The sequence below is a fragment of the Monodelphis domestica genome, chromosome 6 (genome assembly GCF_027887165.1).
Source record: "Monodelphis domestica isolate mMonDom1 chromosome 6, mMonDom1.pri, whole genome shotgun sequence".
Classification (NCBI taxonomy): Eukaryota; Metazoa; Chordata; class Mammalia; order Didelphimorphia; family Didelphidae; genus Monodelphis; species Monodelphis domestica.
This window is the reverse complement of record NC_077232.1, coordinates 15,018,197-15,041,084: the sequence shown is the minus strand read 5'-3', so window position 1 is coordinate 15,041,084 and position 22,888 is coordinate 15,018,197. Positions and strand designations below refer to the sequence as shown.

At 37.7% G+C, this 22,888-nt stretch overlaps 1 protein-coding gene across 2 annotated transcripts in view; it reads right to left on the bottom strand.

Annotated features, from left to right (window-relative positions):
* Positions 1–330: 330 nt before the first annotated feature.
* VN2R622 (vomeronasal 2 receptor 622) overlaps positions 331–22,888 on the bottom strand; it is a 36,467-nt gene continuing 13,909 nt past the window's right edge. For both annotated transcript variants that reach the window (XM_007497304.2, NM_001099573.1), the window contains 3 exon segments: positions 8,935–9,153; positions 7,445–7,568; positions 331–1,235 (listed from right to left, as the gene is read on the bottom strand). In XM_007497304.2, coding sequence (XP_007497366.2) covers positions 331–1,235; positions 7,445–7,568; positions 8,935–9,153 — 1,248 coding nt within the window.

Here is a 22,888-nt window from a genome sequence, read left to right as displayed (position 1 = left end):
CAGTCCCCCTTGTCCCCTCCCTTGACGTTTCCCTTTTTAGTCCCTCCCTTATGTAATTTATTTTTAGAATATTGTTTTCATTTTCATCAACATATTAAGGTTCTGCTCTTTAGAGGCCATTTTTTATATATAGTAATTTAATTCTAACTCTCTCCAGAAGTCAAGCAATATGATTTTCTTCAATATAATTTTTGAATTTAGTACAAAAGAAAGACATGATGATAACAGAAAATAAATGGTATGAAAGCTAGAGTATTTTAAATCATTAATTAAGAAGCAAGAGCTATATCTTTAAGATTTGTGAGGAAGAGCTTCAGAACACATTGCTCCTCAAGGACTAGCTTTGTTTTTCAAGATTTCCAGGGTATTTCTGTCAGGCCTCAGGAGGATCACATAGCATTTGGGAGCAAAGATACAGATAAGAATCCCAGCACTGGAGACCAAGATGGAAAAGATCTCCATGGCCACCATGGCCTTCCCTTTGGTGCTCTGATATGCGGGCAAGAAGGAAATCCAGACACTGCAAAACACCAGCATGCTGAATGTCAGGTACTTGGCTTCATTGAAAGTGTCTGGCAGATTCCTTGCCAGGAAAGCCAAAGTAAAGCTGACCAAGGCCAGGAAGCCCATGTAACCAAGGACACAGTAGAAGGTCACAAGAGAGCCCTCATTGCACTGAATGACAATGAAGAAAGCCTCAGAGTGTGTATCCATCTCAAAGAATGGGGGATCTGTCCCCAGCCAGATGCCACAGAGGCCCATCTGGATAAGTGTGCAAATGAAAATGAGGGAATGAGATACTGCTGGTCTCAGCCACCTCCTGAGCTTGCTCCCTGGCTTAGTGGCCCTAAAGGCCAGAACCACAGTGATGGTTTTGGCCAAGATGGAAGCAATGGCCACAGTGAACACAATGGCAAATGTGGTTTGTCTTAAGATGCAGATGGCTGGTGTAGGATGACCAATGAAGAGTAAAGAAGAAAGGAAGCAAAGGGTGAGAGATATGAGCAGAATGTAGCTCAGACTGCGATTATTGGCTTTAACTATGGGGGTGTCTCTGTGCATCACAAACACTCCTAGGACAAAGGTTGTGAGAATGGAGAAGCAGAAAGCTGAAGAGGCCAGAATCATTCCCAGAGTCTCTTCATAAGCCAGATAAGTTAGTGTCCTGGGCAGGCATCTATCTTTCTCCTTACTTGGGTACTGATCTTCAGGGCATTCCATGCACTCTTCTGCATCTGGAAATACAATAAAAATTAATCTCACTCTGTTTTATATGCAGTAGACTTTTCTTTCTCCAGTAAGTTCAACAATAGACATTCCACATGCAGCTCAACTTTTTTGGGACTCTTCTTCAGTCAGAAGGATAAGAATTCTAGACAGTAAGTGAAATAAAAAAAAAGCATATTTTAGTTTCTCTTTATCTCTAATTGTAGAAAAAACTTGTTAATTATTCATTCTGTCACATATTTCTTAAACGAAAATTAAACTATGACCCATTCCAAAATTTAACTCTCCACAGAAAGACCTTAAGGCCTAAGTGATGACTCTATATAGTGGTAGTCTCTCGGTGACCGAGAATGAAAATTGTCTTTGTGCTTTACCATCTATTGATGTACCCTCATGTCGCTTTGAAGCCCAAAGGCTAAGGCACAGAGTTTGTGGCTCATGGGGCATGGGACGCCAGTTGTTACGGGAGGTGCGGTTCTGGCCTGGTTTCAGCATTCATGAGCAGCTGCAAGACGTCAACATAGTTCATCTCCAAGGTGGTGGTGGCATGGTTAATGTGGGTTCGCCAGCTGCTTCTGTCAGAGGCAGAGAGTTCTAGTTGCTTTGGTATCATGCCAGCCCACTTCAAGTTGGACTTTAGCTGATCCTTGAATCTTTTCTTTGGTCGGCCTTGTTTCCTGAGTCCAGCTGACAGTTCACCATAGAATACCTGTCTTGGTATTCGCTGTGGGTTCATGCGGATGACGTGTCCAGACCATTGTAGCTGGGTTTTTAGGACCATCACTTCGATGCTGGTGGAGTTGGCTCTGTTGAGGACTTCCTGGTTGGTGATTCAGTCCTGCCATCGGATCCTCATGATTGACCTGAGAGAGCTTTGGTGGAATTGCTCCAGCTGTTTCATGAACTTCTGGTACAGTGTCCATGTCTCACAACCATACAGGAGCAAGCTGAGGACCACTGCTTTGTACACTATGAGCTTCCAAGCAGTGATTATACCTCTGTGTTGGAGGACTTTGCAGAGCAGCCACCCAAGTGCCTGGCTGGCCTTTTGGATCCTGGCATTGATCTCATGGTCTAGGGACCCGTCGTTGGCGATGGTGCTGCCCAGGTACTTGAAAGTGTTGACGTTAGAAAGCTGCGTGCCGTCGATTGTAATGCACAGCTGGTTCGTTGGCCTCCCTGGTGCAGGTTGGAACAGCACCTCTGTTTGGCTGAACCTGATAGTCAGGCCAAACAATTTTGTAGTGGTGGAGAACCTGTCCACAATGGTTTGAAGATGATTTTCTTGGTGGGCCATGAGAGCACAGTCATCTGCAAAGAGAGCTTCCAGGATGAGTTTCTCTGTTGTCTTTGTTTTTGCAGTCAGGTGGCAAAGGTCGAATAGTGAGCCATCCAGTCAGTATTTGATATAGACGCCCAGGTCTAGATCCATCACAGCATGTTGTAATACTTGGATGAAGGATAGGTTGAATAGTACCGGAGTGAGGACACAGCCTGGTTTCACGCCATTGGAGATGTTGAAGCGATCAGAAGTCTCTCCACCAGATAGCACTTCCCCTGTCATGTCGACATGAAAGAGCTGGATCAGTTTGACGAATTTTGCTAGACAACAGAGCTTGCTAAGGATCACCCACAATGCATCCCTGTTCACAGTGTCGAATGCTTTTATCAAGTCTATGAAGACAATGTAGAGACTCAGGTTCTGCTCAAGGCATTTTTCCTGCATTTGCCTCACCATGAAGAGCATGTCGATGGTGCTACAATCTGGTCTGAAGCCACATTGTGATTCAGGCAGGTTATGCTCTGAAACAGATGACAGGAGTCTGTTGAGTAAAACACGGGCGAGGATCTTTCCAGCACTGGAGAGTAGTGAGATGACTCTGTAGTTGTCACAGGCTGCTCGTGACTTTTGTTCTTGTATAGGGCTACGATGGAGGCATCTCTCATGCTGGTCAGCACTATGTGGAATGCCTGGAGCTCCTTTCCATTTAAGGCCTTGTACACCTTGGTTGGGATCCCATCTTTACTGGGTACCTTGCCTGCGCTCATTTTTTTAATGGCTTTTTGGACTTCCTCTATTGATGGAGGGATGTCAAGTTGTTCAATGGTGTAGTTTTGGGGGATCTGGTCAAGTGAGCTTCGGTTGAATGAAGAGGGTCGGTTGAGAAGCTGACTGAAGTGTTCTTTCCACCTGTTGCTGATGCCTTTATTATCTTCTATGAGAGTGTCACCATCAGAGGATAGCAAGGGTGTGGTGGTGTGTTTTAATGGCCCATAGATAGTCTTGAGGGCACTGAAAAATTGTTTGTAGTTTTTTGTATCAGCAAAGAGCTGGATTTCTTCTGCCTTTTTTCCCACCATTGGTCTTGCATCTTCCTGATCTCACACTGCTCTGTGGCTTGGAGAGACTTGAATCTGTCCTTTTTAGGAGCAGAGTTTGGGTTATTTTGCCACTCCATAAAGGCTTTGTTCTTTTTGCTCAATAGATCTTCAATAGCAGTGTTGTTCTCGTTGAACCAGTCCTGGTGGTTGCGTTGTTTGTGGCCCAGGACTGCCTTTGATGTTTCCTTCACTGTGTCTCTGACCTGGTTCCATTTCTTGGTTGTGCTTCTAGTGAGTGGTCCCTTGGCAGACAGCTTGTCATTCAGGCAGGACTGGAATATTTGCAAATAAGATGGATCTCTAAGATGACTCATGTTGTAAAATGAGTGAACTGTCTGGGAGCGTTTTGGATAGCGAGGTGCAATGCGCATTAGAAGAGTCATTGTAACCAATCGGTGGTCTGTCCAGCATTCAGCTCCTCTCAGGGCTCTGGTGATCTTTATATCCTGGATCTCTCGCCGTCGTAAATGATGTAGTCAGTGAGATGCCACTGTTTTGATTGTGGGTACATAAACATTGTTTTATATTTGTTCACCATTCTGAACACAGTTTTCGTGAGTTCGAACTCTGAGCATTTGATGAGTAGCAGTAGGCCATTGTTGTTCATTTTGCCCATGCCATGTTCGCCAAGCGCTCCTTTCTATGTTTCATGGTCCTGGCCAACGCGGGCATTGAAGTCTCCCAGTAGTATCAGCTTGTCATTTGTGGGCACTGAGTGCAGGACGGCACTCAGGTCAGAGTAGAACTGCTCGATGGTCTCCTCTGTGCTGGTCAGTGTTGGGGCATATGCACTGGGGCATATGTGCTGATGATTGTGGCATACCGGTCTTTGCTGAGAGGTAAATGGATCTTCATGAGCCTCTCGCTGATGCCCACAGGCAAGTCTGGCAGTTGTTTGAGCAAACTGGTCTTGATAGCCAGGCCAACACCGTGGATTCTGTCTTCATTCTAGGCTCTACCTTTCCAGAAGAAGGTGTATCCAGTGGTGGGTTCACTGAGCGATCCCTCTTCTGGTAAACATGTTTTGCTTAGAGCTGTGGTGTTGATGTTATATCGTGCCAGTTCTTTACCGATTAGAGCTGTTCTTCTCTCAGGTCTTGGGGTATTCTCTCTGTCAAGTAATGTTCTGATGTTCCATGATCCTAGTAGGAGTTTCTTTGTATTTTGTTTCTTTTGATTTCGACTGCTTAAAGGGATGACCCGTCAGTCGTGGTGTGCTGACCGGGTGTTTATAGGGCAGGCAATGTTTGGGACACCTTTTCTAGTCCCCTCCCTTGATTAGGGTGAGCAGTGCTGTCTTAGAGAGGGCTGCTCAGTCTCCCAGGATGCTGCCGAACGTCCCTGCTGCCCACAGGGCCGAGCGACCACTGGTCCATGGGCCACCTAAGTGCAGGATCATGACTACAACTGCCAGTGGTCACCTCCACCTGTTGTGTTGCCATTCCCCCATCACCACAGGTCTTGAAGAGGGTGGACGGGGTCAGGATAGATGAGTGCGCACAAAGATACTTGTGTGTGAAAGAGATTTAAGTGGAAAAGTCGATACACAGAGACAGTCCCACTCTCTCGGTGTTGGAAGCCTGGGTCCAGTGGCACGAAAAGTCGTTACACCTGGAGACTTTCTCAACTGCATTGGATAGTCGTGTTGTCTTTTGTGCTCCATCACGCACTAAGCACTCCACAGTGCTTTGCTGCATCGCCATCTCAGTCGTTGAAACTTCTTGTTGGTTTCTTCCGCCTGTTCCACCGAAGCAGTCTTCACATGCTGGGTGAGCAAAGCCCTGGTTCACCAGGGGTCGATGACCCAATGGCTACCCTCATAAGGTTTAGCCGGCCTGTCGAAGCCGTTGCCCGGGGTGTGGCCACTGCCGCATGCTAGCAGCTACTGGGAGCCACAAGTGAGAGCTGGGTGTCAGGTGGGGGTCAGAGGCTGGAGAGCTGCCCTAGGAGGGCACGACAAGCCCTCCATACCAGAGATACTACCCCTCCCTGAATACCCCATACACTCCTGACTATATATATAAGTTTACATATATATATATATTTATATTTACTTATATATATATAGTGTATATGTATATTTTTATATTTGTATATAGTATTCTAACAATAGTAATGAAATAGAGAAGAATTTATTCTGTAATCTTTATCTATTATAAAAATTCTTTAAAGAAAATGCACAATTGCAAGTCTTCCAGTTCCTTTAGGTCCAGGATTCTGTTGATGGTAATCAAACGTGTCCCACTGAATGTTGTTAAAGATAGTTTTCATAAATATTTTGGTTTCTTAATTTAGAATCTATAGCAATGGTTCCAAACTTTCCTCAGGCTATCAAGTGTCGATTTCAAATCTGTCTCCTTTATAATTTCCACTCATCAGGATGATACTTTTATTGCATACATTAGCATTATTTCATCATCAGGGACTATTACTCTCACCAAGTGTGTTTTTTATAAATGTACATAAATTCTAATTATTTGCTCTATTTTACCTGAACTATTAATAAAGTATATACTTATTAACTAGAACATTTATTTGTGCTTATGAGATGTGGGTAGAGAGTGAAATTTAGAGATATACAACAGAAATATTATAGGAAAAGGATTAGATTAAGTAGCATTTATTCAAACAATGTGGTAGATTAGAAATCATTCATTATTCAGTTAGAGGGTGGATGTCAATTTAGTCATGATCTGCAAGTATTGGATATAAACTCTTTTACTATTTAGCCATGGACAAAAATTTAAAAAAAGGAAAAAAAATCAATAATAGGTAGAAGGAAGAGTGACCAGTCACCCTTTGTGATTTATATATGACATTTTTATACTCAGTTTTTCCATTTTATTTGAATATTAGCACTATGAAATTAATAATCTTTTAAACCTTTTTCCCATGAAGAAATGGAGACAGTCATAGATTCTTCGTATTTTAGACGCTCATTATTTTATTCAATCTTAGCAAACAAGAAAGAAAAATATAAGAGAAATAAACATCAAAGAAGATGTTTCTAAGTCTTTTATATACTTCTGCCTTTGCATTGTAAATGGCAGAGTTAGGGGAAAGGGAAATAAACTGGTGTGAACCAAATAGTATATGCATTAGTTTCAAGTGCTCAATAATTCTTTCATCATTTTCTAGTTTAAATGCAAAATACTTATCAGGGAATAAGGAATTGTTTTTGTTCCTGTTATTTGTACTTAATTTTAAATGTATCATAGTATATATTAATACCCTATTCGTAATTTATCTTGTTCTTTTGAAATTAAAAAATCTTTGTTTCAGAATCACAGTTAAAATATGTTTTAAACAGGGGATGTTCTTAGATTATGGATTGATCTCTTTTTAACAATAAGATAATGACAACAGTTATCTGAACACAATTGAATGTTTAATGGAATACTTTTAAAGAAAATATTAAGTTCACTATAATAAGCAGGATCTTAATTTGAAAATCATTTTGCTATAATTAAAACACCTTTTAAATGTATAGAATACTTTAAAGGTATAATGTCAACACATAAATATAAATCTGCTGCAATGTATCCTCTATATTCTGAAACCTCAAAATGAAGTTAGTTTTAATTGATAATAAAAAATGAATGGAACATAATTGAGTTGAAAATATGGGAATATAATTTTCAAAGTCTAAGCTATGGTAAATGGAATTTTGCTAATTGAAGTAAATATTGTTAGGACACAATATGACATAGAAATATTCCATATGACTCTGTTAAGAGAAAAATTTCTCAGGTTCGGCCATGAAACTAAAATTAAATAAAAAGAAAGAAATCCAATGTTTATAATTTGGCAGAACTCATTCTCTTTAGGCACCCACCTGTTTTATTAGAAATCTTCCCATCAGGGCACAGGGTACAGTCAAAGCAGCAGATGGGCTGGCCTTCACGAAATTGCTTCTTGAATCCTGCCCCACAGGCCACACTGCAGATAGAAGTTGGAATCTGAGTTTCCATTAAAGGAAGAGAAAAAAATATCAGTGCAAGATGAGGAAATGGCGATTTAAGACTTCTTCTGTAGCAGACTTTTAGAATAAAATATTTGAAGTTTGGAACCACAAGGATGATATATTTCTAAATGGAGATTTTCTCCCAATTATCCCTCTTCTACTCCATCTAATCTGTTCCTAAAGACATGGATATGGACAGAATCGACACAAGACACAGCATAGCTGCTCAAATTTATAAAATACAAATGTGTTGATAGTATATTTTCCACCAAATATGTGACAGCATATCTCTACAGTGAAGTTCATTTTGTACAAGAAATGTTGCAATAACATATTGCTTACAGAAGAGGAAATATTTCTTTATATTTTTGTTCTCTAAAAAAGTTCTGTTCTTGGTATTTGAGTAAAGTATCCTGAATTTCTCAGGGAGTCATAACTTTAGACAGTTTATAATATATTTTAATTTAAAAAATTTAAAGCAGTAATAAATTAATATTTGTTTGATTGAATCTGCTTGATTAATAAGAATAAAGTTATTTGAGTGGTTGATCTTGTTTCTTAGTCTGGCATCTGGATGTACCTCTGCTGATTCAGAGAAGGTGGGATTTATGACTTCCCATAGACAAATAGAATTGAATCTATATAGAAGTTCTATATCAGAAGAGGAAATACCCACCACATTCGATTTGTTATTTGGTCATTTTGCATTTGTGCCATTTTTCAGGAATTTACTTGGCATTTTCTTATCAAAGATACCAGACTGGTGAACCATTTCCTTCCTCATCAGATTTTACCAAAAATAAAAAATGAAGGAAAAAGGATTCAGTGACTGACCCAGACTCATAGAGCTAGTAAGTATTTGAAGGCAGATTTGAACTGGAGAAAAGGAGCCTCCCTGACTCCTGACACTCTTCCCATTATGCAGACACATTTGAATTAAGAGCCTCTAAATTCAGTCATGAGAATTTTTGGGTAAACAAACTCATGATTGAATGTTTATATCAGCTATTCTTTGGTGTTACAGCTCTCTTTTGAGGGTAAAAGTTTTCCATTCTCCCCCCTTCTGTTTCTATTCAAACTTTCCCACTTGATCTGAGGTATTTCCAGATTTTCATCATATGATTAATTCAGATCATTATATAACTTAATCAGAAATATTTGTAAGGGAATATTGAGAAAAGCAAATGAGAGGAATCAAATTTCTGTCTTACTGAAAGTAAAAGCAAAAAGTACATGTTTCAGTCCTGTCCTCGTCATTCACAATGTCTTCATAGAAGTTTTAAGGTCTAATGAAAAGACAACAGTGACCAGGCTTCTGACTGCCTCATCTATGTAGCTCTTAGTATTCACTTGACTCTTACCTGAGGGAAATCTTCTGGCCAATCTATGTCCTCTTCATTAATGCTTAACACTTTTTCATGAGGAATCACTTCTCCAACTTTCACCTCAGACCAAATCTTACCAGGGAATGATCTAAAATTCAGGATATCATATGTCTCAGCAGTCATGGAGGGGCCATCTACACATAAGTTATCTTTGATGCCATTGACAGGATTAACACACTTCAGGAAGTGGAGGAGCTGAAGGCAAGGGCAGAAGTTTGTTACTCTTTAGGGAAAAAAGGGTTCATTCACTCTTCTTAGTCTTGATAATCAACTCAAAGTGGCTATGTGTTGGAAGCTTACAAAAGCTATCATTCTTTTTTTTCATAAATGCTTCTTACTGAGTTTTACCCAGCATTCCACACTCGATTTCACTTTTTTCCTAGCAAGTCATAGGTGCCATAAGAGTAATGTTCTAGATAATGAAAGGACCTCAGATGTAATTTTAACTTCCCTCCAACAAATCATGAATTTCTTTTAAGTACCTCTGATATCTGGCATTCCAAGTTCTTTGGTAAAAATCTGTATTCACAGACAATATATGTTTTTAAACAAGAAGTCTTTTTCCTCAGGAAAAAAGTCTATCAAAGATCTATAGAATATTGGTTTAGTAAAATTAGGATTAAGGAACTATTTCAATTCATACTTCTGAAATTCAAAGTAAAGAAGAATAGGAAAATACAGATACTTAAAAGAGTAAACAGTTCCAAAAAGTTCATTGAAATAAAATAAAGGAAAATAATTCCAGTAAAAGAGAAAAGGAAAGATGTTGTTGCATTACGATAGATTGTAAGAAAATGAAATAATAACAAAATTGAGAAAGATTTGAGAGAGAACAATTTTAATAATACCAAATAATTATTTTGTTGGGAGTGAGAGTACAAATAGAGAAATTAATTTATATGAAAAGGCACCCAAGAAAGAACTTTTTTTTTTAAAACATTATTTTATTTGGTTGTTTTCATACATTATTCTCTGGAAACAAAGATCGTTTTCTTTTCCTCCCCTCCCCTCCCCCCCCCCCCCCCGGCCTTTCCCTCTCCCATAGCCGACGCATGATTCCACTGGTTATCACATGTGTTCTTGTCTCGAACCCATTTCCCTGTTATTGGAGTTTGCATTATAGTGTTCATTTAGAGTCTCTCCTCAGTCTTATCTCCTCCAACCCTGTAGTCAAGCAGTTGCTTTTCATCAGTGTTTTTACTCCCACAGTTTATCCTCTGCTTGTGGGTAGTATTTTTTTTAGATCCCTGCAGATTGTTCAGGGAAATTGTATTGATACCAATGGAGAAGTCCATCACCTTCGATTGTACCACAATGTATCAGTCTCTGTGTATAATGTTTTCCTGGTTCTGCTCCTTTTGCTCTGCATCACTTCCTGGAGGTTGTTCTAGTCTCCATGGAATTCCTCCACTTTATTATTCCTTTGAGCACAATAGTATTCCATCACCAACATATACCACAATTTGTTCAGCCATTCCCCAATTGAAGGGCATCCCCTCATTTTCCAATTTTTGGCCACCACAAAGAGTGCAGCTATGAATATTCTTGTACAAGTCTTTTTGTCCATTATCTCTTTGGGGTACAAGCCCAGCAGTGCTATGGCTGGATCAAAGGGCAGACAGTCTTTTATCGCCCTTTGGACATAGTTCCAAATTGCCCTCCAGAATGGTTGGTTCAATTCACAACTCCACCAGCAATGAATTAATGTCCCCACTTTGCCACATCCCCTCCAGCATTCATTACTTTGCATAGCTGTCATGTTAGCCAATCTGCTAGGTGTGAGATGATACCTCAGAGTTGTTTTGATTTGCATCTCTCTGATTATAAGAGATGTAGAGCACTTTTTCATGTGCTTATTAATAGTTTTGATTTCTTTGGCTGAGAATTGCCTGTTCATGTCCCTTGCCCATTTGTCAATTGGAGAATGGCTTGATTTTTTGTACAATTGATTTAGTTCTTTATAAATTTTAGTAATTTAACCTTTGTCTGAGGTTTTTATGAAGATTGTTTCCCAATTTGTTGCTACCCTTCTGATTTTGGTTACATTGGTTTTGTTTGTACAAAAACTTTTTAATTTGATGTAATCCAGATTATTTATTTTGCATTTTGTAACTCTTTCTAATTCTTGCTTGGTTTTGAAGTATTTCCCTTCCCAAAGGTCTGACATGTATACTATTCTGTGTTCGCCTAACTTTCTTATAGTTTCCTTCTTTATGTTCAAGTCATTCATCCATTTTGAATTCATCTTGGTGTAGGGTGTGAGGTGTTGATCTAAGACTAATCTTTCCCATACTGCCCTCCAATTTTCCCAGCAGTTTTTATGAAATAGTGGATTTTTGTCCCAAAAGCTGGGATCTTTGGGTTTGTCATATACTGTCTTGCTGAGGTTGCTTGCCCCCAGTCTATTCCACTGATCCTCCTTTCTGTCTCTTAGCCAGTACCAAATTGTTTTGAAGACCGCTGCTTTGTAATATAGTCTGAGATCTGGGACTGCAAGACCCCCTTCCTTTGTATTTTTTTTTTCATTATTTCCCTGGATATCCTTGATGTTTTGTTCTTCCAAATGAACTTTGTTATGTTTTTTTTCTAAATCAGTAAAAAAATTTTTTGGAAGTTCCATGGGTATGGCACTAAATAGATAGATGAGTTTGGGTAGGATGGTCATTTTTATTATATTGGCTCGTCCTACCCATGAGCAGTTAATGTTCTTCCAATTGTTCAAGTCTAGTTTTAGTTGTGTGGAAAGTGTTTTGTAGTTGTGTTTATATAGATCCTGTGTTTGTCTCGGGAGATAGATTCCTAAGTATTTTATTTTGTCTTTGGTAATTTTGAATGGGATTTCTCTTTCTAGTTCTTGCTGCTGAGCTGTGTTGGAATTATATAGAAATGCTGATGACTTATGTGGGTTTATTTTGTATCCTGCAACTTTGCTAAAGTTCTTGATTTTTTCGATTAGCTTTTTGGTTGAGTCTCTAGGATTCTTTAAGTAGACCATCATGTTATCTGCAAAGAGCGATAATATGGTCTCCTCCTTGCCTATTTTGATGCCTTTGATTTCTTTTTCTTCTCTAATTGCTACTGCTAGTGTTTCTAATACAATGTCAAATAATGGAGGTGATAATGGGCATCCTTGTTTCACTCCTGATCTTAATGGGAATGGATTTAGTTTATCCCCATTGCAGATGATATTAGCTGATGGTTTTAGATATATACTGTTTATTATTTTTAGGAATGACCCTTCTATTCCTATGCTTTCTAGTGTTTTTAGTAGGAATGGGTGTTGTATTTTATCAAATGCTTTTTCTGCATCTATTGAGATAATCATGTGGTTCTTGTTGGTTTGCTTGTTGATGTGGTCAATTATGTGGATAGTTTTCCTAATGTTGAACCAGCCCTGCATCCCTGGTATAAATCCTACTTGATCATGGTGGATGACCCTTCTAATCACTTGCTGGAGTCTTTTTGCTAGTATCCTATTTAAGATTTTTGCATCTATATTCATTAGGGAGATTGGTCTATAATTTTTTTTCTCTGTTTTTGGCCTGCCTGGTTTTGGAATCAGTACCATGCTTGTGTCATAAAAGGAGTTTGGTAGAACTCCCTCTTTGCTTATTATGTCAAATAGTTTGTATAGTATTGGGATTAACTGTTCTCTGAATGTTTGATAGAATTCGCAGGTGAATCCATCAGGCCCTGGGGATTTTTTCTTAGGAAGTTCTTTGATGGCTTGTTGGATTTCAATTTCTGATATGGGATTATTTAAGAATTCTATTTCCTCTTCTGTTAGTCTAGGCAGTTTGTATTTTTGTATATATTCATCCATTTCTCCCAAATTGGTGTATTTATTGCCATATAATTGGGCAAAGTAATTTCTAATGATTGCCTTAATTTCATCTTCATCGGAGGTGCTGTCCCCCTTTTCATCTTTAATGCTGTGAATTTGCTTTTCTTCCTTCCTTTTTTTAATTAGATTGACCAGTACTTTGTCTATTTTGTTTGTTTTTTCAAAGTACCAGCTTCTTGTCTTATTTATTAGATCAATAGTTCTATCACTTTCGATTTTATTAATTTCTCCGTTAATTTTTAGGATTTCTAATTTGGTTTTCTGCTGGGGGTTTTTAATTTGTTCATTCTCAAGTTTTTTGATTTGCATTTCCAATTCCTTGGTCTCTGTCCTCCCTAATTTGTTAATATATGCACTCAGGGATATGAATTTTCCTCTAAGTACTGCCTTGGCTGCATCCCATAAGGTTTGAAAGGATGTTTCGCCGTTGTCATTTTCTTCAACGAAATTGTTAATTGTTTCTATGATTTCTTCTCTAACTATTCGATTTTGGAGTATCATATTATTTAATTTCCAGTTAATTTTTGATTTGGGTCTCCATGTACCCTTACCGATCAATATTTTTATTGCCTTGTGATCTGAAAAGGCTGCAGTTAATATTTCTGCTTTTCTGCATTTGAGTGCCATGTTTCTATGACCTAGTGTATGATCTATTTTTGTGAATGTGCCATGTGGTGCTGAAAAGAAGGTGTATTCTTTTTTGTCCCTATTTATTTTTCTCCATATGTCTATTAACTCTAATTTTTCTAAGATTTCATTCACCTCTTTTACCTCTTTCTTATTTATTTTTTGGTTTGACTTATCTAAATTTGATAGTGGTTGGTTCAAGTCTCCCACTAATATGGTTTTACTGTCTATTTCCTCCTTCAATTCTCCTAGTTTCTCTATTAAAAATTTGGATGCTATACCATTTGGTGCATACATGTTGATTATTGATATTTCCTCATTGTCTATACTTCCTTTTAGCAGAATATATTTACCTTCCTTATCCCTTTTGATTAGGTCTATTTGTACTTTGGCTTTGTCAGATATCATGATTGCAACTCCTGCCTTCTTTCTATCAGTTGAGGCCCAAAAGGTCTTACTCCAACCTTTAATTCTAACCTTGTGAGTGTCAACCCGTCTCATATGTGTTTCTTGAAGACAACATATGGTAGGGTTTTGGGTTCTAATCCAATCTGCTATTTGTCTACGTTTTATGGGTGAGTTCATCCCATTCACATTCAAAGTTATGATTGTTATTTGTGGATTCGCTGGCATTTTGATATCTTCCCCTAGTTCTGACCTTTCTTCTTTATCTTTCTCCTTTTGAACCAGAGATTTACTTTACATCAGTCCCCCTAGTCCCCTCCCTTGAGATGTTTCCCTTTCTATCCCCTCCCTTTTTATTCTCCCTTCCCCTCCCCCCTCTCCTTCCCTCCCTTTTTGTACTCCCTCCCCCCTCCCCCTCCTTAATTTTCCTTTCTTTCTTGCCCTGTTCAATATGATAAAACTCAGGATCCCACTGGATCTAGATGTTCTTCCCTCTCAGATTTGATTTCACTGAGAGTAAGGTTTAAGTAATTCCACTTCACGCTCTCTTCCTCTCCTTCTCATATGAGAGTTCTTCCCCTCCCCTTCCCATGTGTATCTTTATATGGGAAAGTTTATTCTATTGATTTCCCCCCTATTTCTCGAAGTTAATCTTAGTATTATCACGATTCCCCCCTCCCTTTTCCTTTCTTTGCCCCAACTTTCCCCAAATCTTCTTAATGCCCCAATCTTTCCCTATGCATGTTTCTTTTAACTACTCTTATGATGATACAATTTATGAGTTACACAAAACATTTCCCCCACATATTAATATATACAATTTGATGTAAATGTAGTCCTTATAGAAGAGAGTTTGACTTAAAGAAAAAGATAAGATTTATCTCCTTTTCCCTTTCTTTCATATTTACCTTTTCATGTTTCTCTTGCTTTCTGTGTTTGGATATCGAACTTTCCACAGAGCTCTGGTCTTTTCTTAGCAAATGCTTGGAAATCTTCTATTTTGTTGAATGCCCATACTTTCCCCTGGAAGTATATAGTCAGTTTTGCTGGGTAGTTGATTCTTGGTTGGAGACCCAGCTCTCTTGCCTTTCTAAATATCGTGTTCCATGCTTTGCGGTCTCTTAGTGTGTTAGCCGCTAAGTTGTGTGTGATCCTTATGGGAGCCCCCTTATATCTGAAGCTCTTCTTCTTGGCTTCTTGTAGGATTTTCTCCTTTACTTGGAAGCTCTTGAATTTGGCAATTACATTCCTAGGCGTTGTCTTTTGGGGATTTAGTATAGAAGGTGTTCTATGAATCCTTTCTATTTCTATTTTGCCCCCTTGCTCCAGAACGTGGGGGCAATTTTCTTTTATAATCTCCTGTAGAATAATATCCAGTTTGTTGTTTACCTCTGGTTTTTCTGGGAGACCGATAATATGGAGATTTTCTCTTCTTCCTCTGTTTTCCATGTCTGTGACCTTTTTGGTGAGATGTTTTGTGTTTTCTTCTAATTCATTAATTATTTGGGTTTGCTTTATTGATTCTTGCTGTTTTATCATCTCGCTTTCTTCGAGGTGCTTAATTCTGGTCGTTAGGGACTGGTTTTGCTTTTCAGCCTTGTCTTCCCTTCTATTGGATGCTTCGAGTTCTTTTTCCAATTGAGCATTCTTATCTGTCAGACAGCTGATCTCTTTCTCCCATTTTTCTTTCCAGGTTTCCATCTTTTGGGTAAGTTCCAGTTTGAGATCTTCCAAAGCTTGTTGATAATTTCCATTTTGGGAGGCGTGTTCTGAATTTTTTTGGATTTCCTCCTCATTCTCCTCTTTTCCTTGGGTACTTCCACCATAAAAGTTTTCAATAGTCACTTTTTTTCCCTTTCTTCCTGGAGGCTTGATTTTGGGCCATGTGAGCCATCCCTTTGGTGATTTTATTCCCCTTTCCTTTTTGGTCTGGGGTCTGGGTTATATGGGAGGTTTTTCTGTGAATTTAGGTTGCTTCAGACTAGTTCTTCCCAGCCTTGGAGGTTTGTTAGAGAGCTGGGTCCCTGATCACAGCCACACTGCCCAGGTGTTCAGCTCCGCCCAGATAATCAGCGCGGGGGCGCAGCCCGCCCCAAGTACAGCTCCGCTTGATTCTCCCGTGAAAGAGCCTGGAGATGTTTTTTCCTGGCAGTCCACAGATCCCAAGGACCCTGGAGTGCCCCCCCCGACAGAGACGCTCCCCACTCACTCGCTGTCCAGGTGAGCGCTCAGGTAGCTCACTCTGGTTTAGTGGGGGAGGTGGGGTCGGGGAAGGGCGGCTCAGTTCACTTTTCTGTGCAAGCTTTTCCTTCTTATTTTAATGTGGAAATGTTCAAGCCCCACGTACCTTTGCCTCTGTGGTGTACTGGGGAGTCCTTCTGTTCCTGCAAAGGTGATTTTATGCTCCTTTGATGTAGTCTATTTTGTTCGGTGCCAGGGAGAGGAAGCGTGTGGTGTCAAGATTGCAGCCATGATTACCCGGAAGCCCAAGAAAGAACTTTTGCAGTGGAAATAAAAGAAAAATGAGCAAGCAATGATTGAACTTCTGAGAAGTACTAGGGAAGAGAATAAAATAAATTAAAATACAAAGCAAATGAAGGGAAAACAGAGTTTTCAGGAAATGACAGGACACAAAAAGAATACAAAAGAAAAACAAAAATTATATATAATGGAGAGAAATAGGCAGTAGTGAGTGAAACATGAATAAGAGTGTAAATGAGATGGATTCACTCAAAAATAGCATCAAAGCACAATGCATAAGAAATCAAAATCAGGCAATATATTGTGTGCCATAAAAATACTGGAACCAAAAAGTTCTTAGAATTAAAATAAGAGCTTTAGCAGAATGTACCGAAATTTGCTGAGGTCAAAAATCAAAAGGTACCAATCAAGATCTCTGACAAAACAAAAGCTGAAACAGACCTAATTAAAAGAAATAATTAGGGAAATTATGTTATGCCAAAGGACAACAATTAATATAAAAAAATTAACATCATGATCTTCTGGTAAAGATTTAATTTCTGAAATATATATTTAGTCTACAACTGCGATAAAATTATAACATTTAAAATATTAACTTCATAAATGGTCAGAAAATTCAAAATGACTTTTAAGAATAATAAATCAAAGTTAAATACAATCATATTGAAAAATTCTCTATCTCTGTATAAATTAAAAAAGTAGATCTAGAATCATCTGCAGTATGCCAATTTAAGATTATTGAAAAAAAACATATTCTGAAGACTATGAGGGAAATAATTTGGTAACTATTAGTGGAGTAATGAACCTCTCCCTTTACACTGCAGAACAATTTGGATTCATGCCCAAAGCTATATAAATTACTAAAACCCATTCACTCACCTACAGGAATACTAGATCTATGGGTGAAAATATCAAAGAAAATGAAAAAAGATCTATGTTTATAAAAATGTATGTAGCTGCTCATTCCCAGGTAACAAAGAATTACCAATTGAGGGAATGTTCATCTATTGGAAAAAAACTGAATAAATTATGGCAAATAATTGTGATGGGGTACTATTGTACTAAGGGAAATATCAATGGGGTTGGTTTTAGAGAAACATGGAAAACCTTTTATGAACTGTTGGAAAGTGAAACAAGAAGTACCAGAATATTGTGCATAGTAGTAACACTGTAACTGTGATGATTAATTTTGAAAAACTTGACTTCTCTGATCAATTACATGAAAACATACTATACACTACTAGAGAAATTAATGATGAACTCCTACTGTAAAATGAAGTTTAATTCCTCACTCTTTTTCTTTTTCCTGCTTTTTCTCAGAGACAAGGCTAATACAGGCCAGTTTTGCATGATTTTACATGTATATTTAATCATTTATCTTGCCTCTTAGTGAATGGAAGTAAGGGTGGAAGTTGGGAAGGTGGAGAGAGTTCAGAAGTCAAACTATAAAATGAAAAGAATGTTGCTATTAAATAAACAATATATTTAAGTATTAAAATGTTATGGGAAAAAACCCAGGAGATATCTGTTAATGATATACTTAAAAACAACCAACTCTCTCTCTATATATAATCTCTTCCCTTGACACATACCTAAATTTAAACTGCTATATTTTCATATTCTTAAATGTCAACAATAATTCAAGAGTTCAAATAAGAGTGAAAAGATAATCTATTCTAGATGTTTTCAAGGATTCAAGGACAAGTGTGCTCGCCTAGAATTAGTAGATGTATTAGTAGTCACCATAGCAGCAATATTATAGTAGTAGTAGTAATAACATCATTGTTGTAATCTTAGTCAAGGTAGAAGTAGTCGTCATAGTAGATGTGCTCATCATCATTGTCATCATCATCGTCATAGTGTGGCGATAATATTTCTATTGTGCTGCTTTATAATTACACATTATACTACACATTTTACATTTTTTTTATTTTTTGGAATCACATTTCATATTTAGTAATCATGATATACATGTTGATGTATAGGCTCAGAAGATGTAGAGGCTCAGAAGGTAGAAGCAAAATTATGTGAATGAGCTTCAGTTGGGCAGCTGGAGAAGGTTTGAAAACTCCCAGTAGAAAAGCAGCTTTGGCTGTAAACGAGTAGCAGTTTTAAAACCTCTGGGACTCTGTGCTCTAACCAGGCTGCAGACGTTAAAGACCCAGGCAGCCAGCTTTCCTTTTAAGGAAAAAAATAACAAGTTCTACAATCTGTAAAAATGGAGACTAGAATACAGGACTTCAATCCCCAGAAGCCCTTACTCCACTTCCCCAGAATGCTTTGTAATCTCACTGAATTCTCACCTGGGCCAAGAACAAATTATTATTTAAAGGGTCTCTGCCATAGGCGGGGTCTCTTCTCTTTCCTGTTCCTGCTTCCAAGCAGATGCGTCTCTTTTCATAATGTAGGTGAGGTTGTCTAGTCCTCTCTGGGCCTAGGCACGTGCTTTCTTACTTGTATTTTCTTAAATTCTCAGCCTTTACTAAAACTCTAAAATATAACACTCCTTGCAGAGAGAAACTAATTTATACATACATCATTTTCCCTATTTTTAATCTTTACAGTTTTGGCTTATCACATCAGGAAAACAAAATAATCTCAATCTTCTGATTCTTTTCTTTACTGATCTTTAGTTCAGCTACTGCCTAGAAAAAAAAAATTAAGCCACGTTTCTCCAAGTTGCCTTTTTAGAAAACCATCTTGATCAGCTGCATCCATACACTTCAGACCAGTTTGCTGTTTTACCCAGATTGCATGTCACTTGCCCACCCGGGTGCTTTCTCTCTCACTCACCTGGTCCCTGTTCAACCCATATCCTTAGAGCAGATTGCTCAGGACTCATTTATACCACCTGGTAATAAGCGGGGGTATTGGCCACATGGGCAGAGGGGAGTGACTAAAGGTAGAGAAGAAACAGTCTTTTCCAAACAGGATCTTAAAAGCAATGGACTATTTAAAAGGATACCTTTTGAATGTTCTGGTAATTTCATTGATTTCACCTGCGTGCCAGAAAAAAGATTCAGCTCCTTATAACTTTAACTTTGAAGGGGCAACTGGGTGGCTCAGCGAACTGAGAGACAGGAGGTCCTAGGTTGAAGTCTGGCCTCAGATACTTCCCAGCTTTGGGGCCCTGGATGGGTCCCTTAACCCCCATTGCTTAGCCCTTACCACTCTGCCTTCTGACAATAGACATCTAAATGGATAAAATACCCAAAGAGCTTTGAAGAGACTAGAGGCTATATTTTAAGGCATTTAGAACTCCAATGGTTTATATAAATCTCTGTATTTCTATTGCATTTTACTGTTTGCTTTGTTTAAGGTTTAACTTTGTAATTTTAAATTCATATATTATTGCATTCAATATTATTCTATTACACCGAATCATTTTAATGTACTGAGTTTTGACAACAGTTAAATTATGTTGCTTTCCCCCTATAACCATATTGAACAAATATCATTGTAATTAAGCCCATATATGAAAAAAACAGCTTTTCTATTTTGCCTTTGTAAATTGTCACATAGAGGATGGATGGACTTCAGAACTGGTTACAAATGTTACAACAACCTTTGGAAAATTTCATGTGCTAAATATCTCAACTGATTTTAAGGGTTTTTTAAGCATGATTTTTAGAAAAAAATTTTAACAATCTCTGGTCATTTTTGCGTGCCCCTATCACGAGGTAAGGCCCATTCTAGTAGCTAAAGTGAAATACAATTATAACCCCCATCCTTCCAACATTTCTAAATATATGAATGGAAGTTGGGGCAGTTAATCTCAGGGCATTTGTATCCCTAAAAAGCCTCCAAAAAGGAGCATCTCTCATTTATACTCTTCAGCTCATTACATAACTTCCACCAGAATGATATGTAGATTTATTGATGATGTTCTAAATCCAAAATGAGTTTTACTTTGTTTAAAAATATGTTTATTACCAAGGTTGAAAGACTTGCTACGTTTGTAAAAAATTGTGACAAAGATCCATCAATACATAGGCTCTATAATGTCATACAGCAACTTTTGTGAAATATGACAGTGTGTTTGTTTGCTATTGTAATTAATTGGGCTATTGAGAATTTTGGGGATATTGATAACTACATATTTGTACTACTGTACTTTAAAAATGAAAATTTTATCCTGTTCAGTTCATTTGCTCATACTTACAGTGGATCATAGCCAGATATGAAGAGGAAATGGATCTCATTTTTGGTGAGAAAGCCTTGTAATCTTTATTTTCTTAGCTGACACAGTGTGTCAATGATTATAAGCTATATTTTTGAATTTTTTAAAGCTCTTTTATCATTATATTTTCTTGCATGTGCAATATACTATTTCAGATATTTTTTTAATTTTTTATCTCAAGATTTTCTTTAACTTTTTGATTTTGTAGTACTATAAGTTTAAGATACATTTGCTAATGTATGCCCCAAAAGCTTGGGACTATAAAAATGATGCCACTAATTATTAAAAAAAATATGGGACTTTATTTAATAATTCTGTATGATTTCAGGACATGATACACACAGAAGATCCATTGCACAGTATCAAAGAAGCACAAAGCTAAACTGCATAGTGCCAATCGAGCAAAATGTCAAAGAGACCAACCAATCCTGGTGGATTGATGTAATTTTGAACCTAGACAAAGAGGACTTGAATGTGTTTTGGGTTCAAGGTTGAGGTGGTTTAACATGTGTTAAAAGCAGGTCTTCCTTGTTCCACATTCTACCAAGTATCTCAAAATTGGCTCCTATAATCTAGTCCCTTTTTTCTGTCTTTCATAGTGTGGTAACATTTTGTAGTCCTGGCTACTGACTGGGTAAATACATCATTTCTTATATCATTTTAATGGGCCCTGATTTAAGGACCTGTTATAGATTTATTTTTCCTTTACTTACAATTTTACACATAAGACTTTGATAGTCTATATTTTCATCCAGAAGTTTTTCTTTTTTATTTTATTTTTCTGATGTCTTTTTGATTTCTGTTACCAATTGATTCATATACCTCATAACTCAGCCATGCATCCCTAAGTAATCCTGTGTTGTTTTATTTTTTTCAATCACCCTCTTAAAGGGGGGAATGTAAAAAAAAATCATTATTTAAAATGCAAAGTTTAAATTCCTTTTGAGAAGAATTTTAGGTAAATAACGATGCTACATCTCTAAATCCAGAAACTGAAATGATGGAGAAGATACCATGAAGATACCTCCAGATCACAAGGTGCACAAAAAAGGAATCCAAATTGAACTTTGGGTGTAGTTGATTGAACATTTATTTGTATGTATACTTTCATGCCAGAGGGGACTGCCCCCTAACTGGCTTTTTGTCATTGCATCCAGCAGTTATTGGTTTTGTTCTTTTTTTTTCTCTTATCCTCAATTTATTGTAATCTTTAAGTTGATTATGTTTTTCTGATCCTTTAAGGAAGTCCTTCTTCCCAGAGGATCAAACAAGGTGATGTAAAAATGGAGACTAGAATCCAGGACTTTAGTCCCCAGAAGTCCTTACTCCACTTCCCCAGAATGCTTTGTAATCTCACTGAATTCTCACCTGGGCCGAGAACAAATGATTATTTAAAGGGTCTCTGCCATAGGCGGGGTCTCTTCTCTTTCCTGTTGCTGCTTCCAAGCAGATGAGTTTCTTTTCATAATGTAGGAGAGGTTGTCTAGTCTTCTCTGTGCCTAGGCACGTGCTTTCTTACTTGTATTTTCTTAAAGTCTCAGCCTTTAATAAAACTCTAAAAATATAATACTCTTTGCAGCGAGAAACTAATTTCTACCTGCATCAGTTTCTGTATTTTTTAATTTTTACAAATATCTCCATCATCTGCCAAAAATATAAAGATTAAAATTAATATCCAGTAGTCCAGGCATTCTATTTTATAATATTTACTAAAAATTTATCTTGAAGCATAAGGAATTAAGGCTAGCAAAAACCAAGAGCTGCTCCTCCCTCCTCCACCATGGAACCGAGAGTCTTGTGGGTGGGAAAAGGAAGTCAGAACTACCCCCATGTAAGAAGACACACAAACAGGAAAATGAAAAGGGTACAGTGGGAAATGTAGTCTCTAAGGTTCAAGATCCTAAATTAATACACTGGTCACTTAAGAGATGGGAGGTAGTGAAGTCAGTACACAAAGGACAGGAGCTTCATCTTTTTTGTGTGTTTTTGTTTTTCTGGATCATATGTTTCCTGGCTAAACTTCTTTCTAATGATCTTGTAACAAACATCTCCTATGGTATGTAAGTTTCTCTGCCTCATCATTAGTGTATATAAGAAAGTCATATGTTTCTTCCTTAAATTTCTCTTAATGACTACTGAAAAAGATTCTTTGAACTTCTAGTCAGTTCTGTGGTGTATAAACCTTAAAATTTCTTAGACTTATAAATGTTGGAAATTTCACCATTGGGAAATTTCATACTTGAAAAATTTCCTATTGAGAGTGGGAACTCTATTGGAATGTGAACCCCATTGGCATGGGAGGTTCCTCCTCCTCCCTTCTTAAGATTTCTTTAGGACAGAAACCTTTTGCTGAACAATGGAAAGGGCTTTGACCTATGCTTAAGCATAGAACA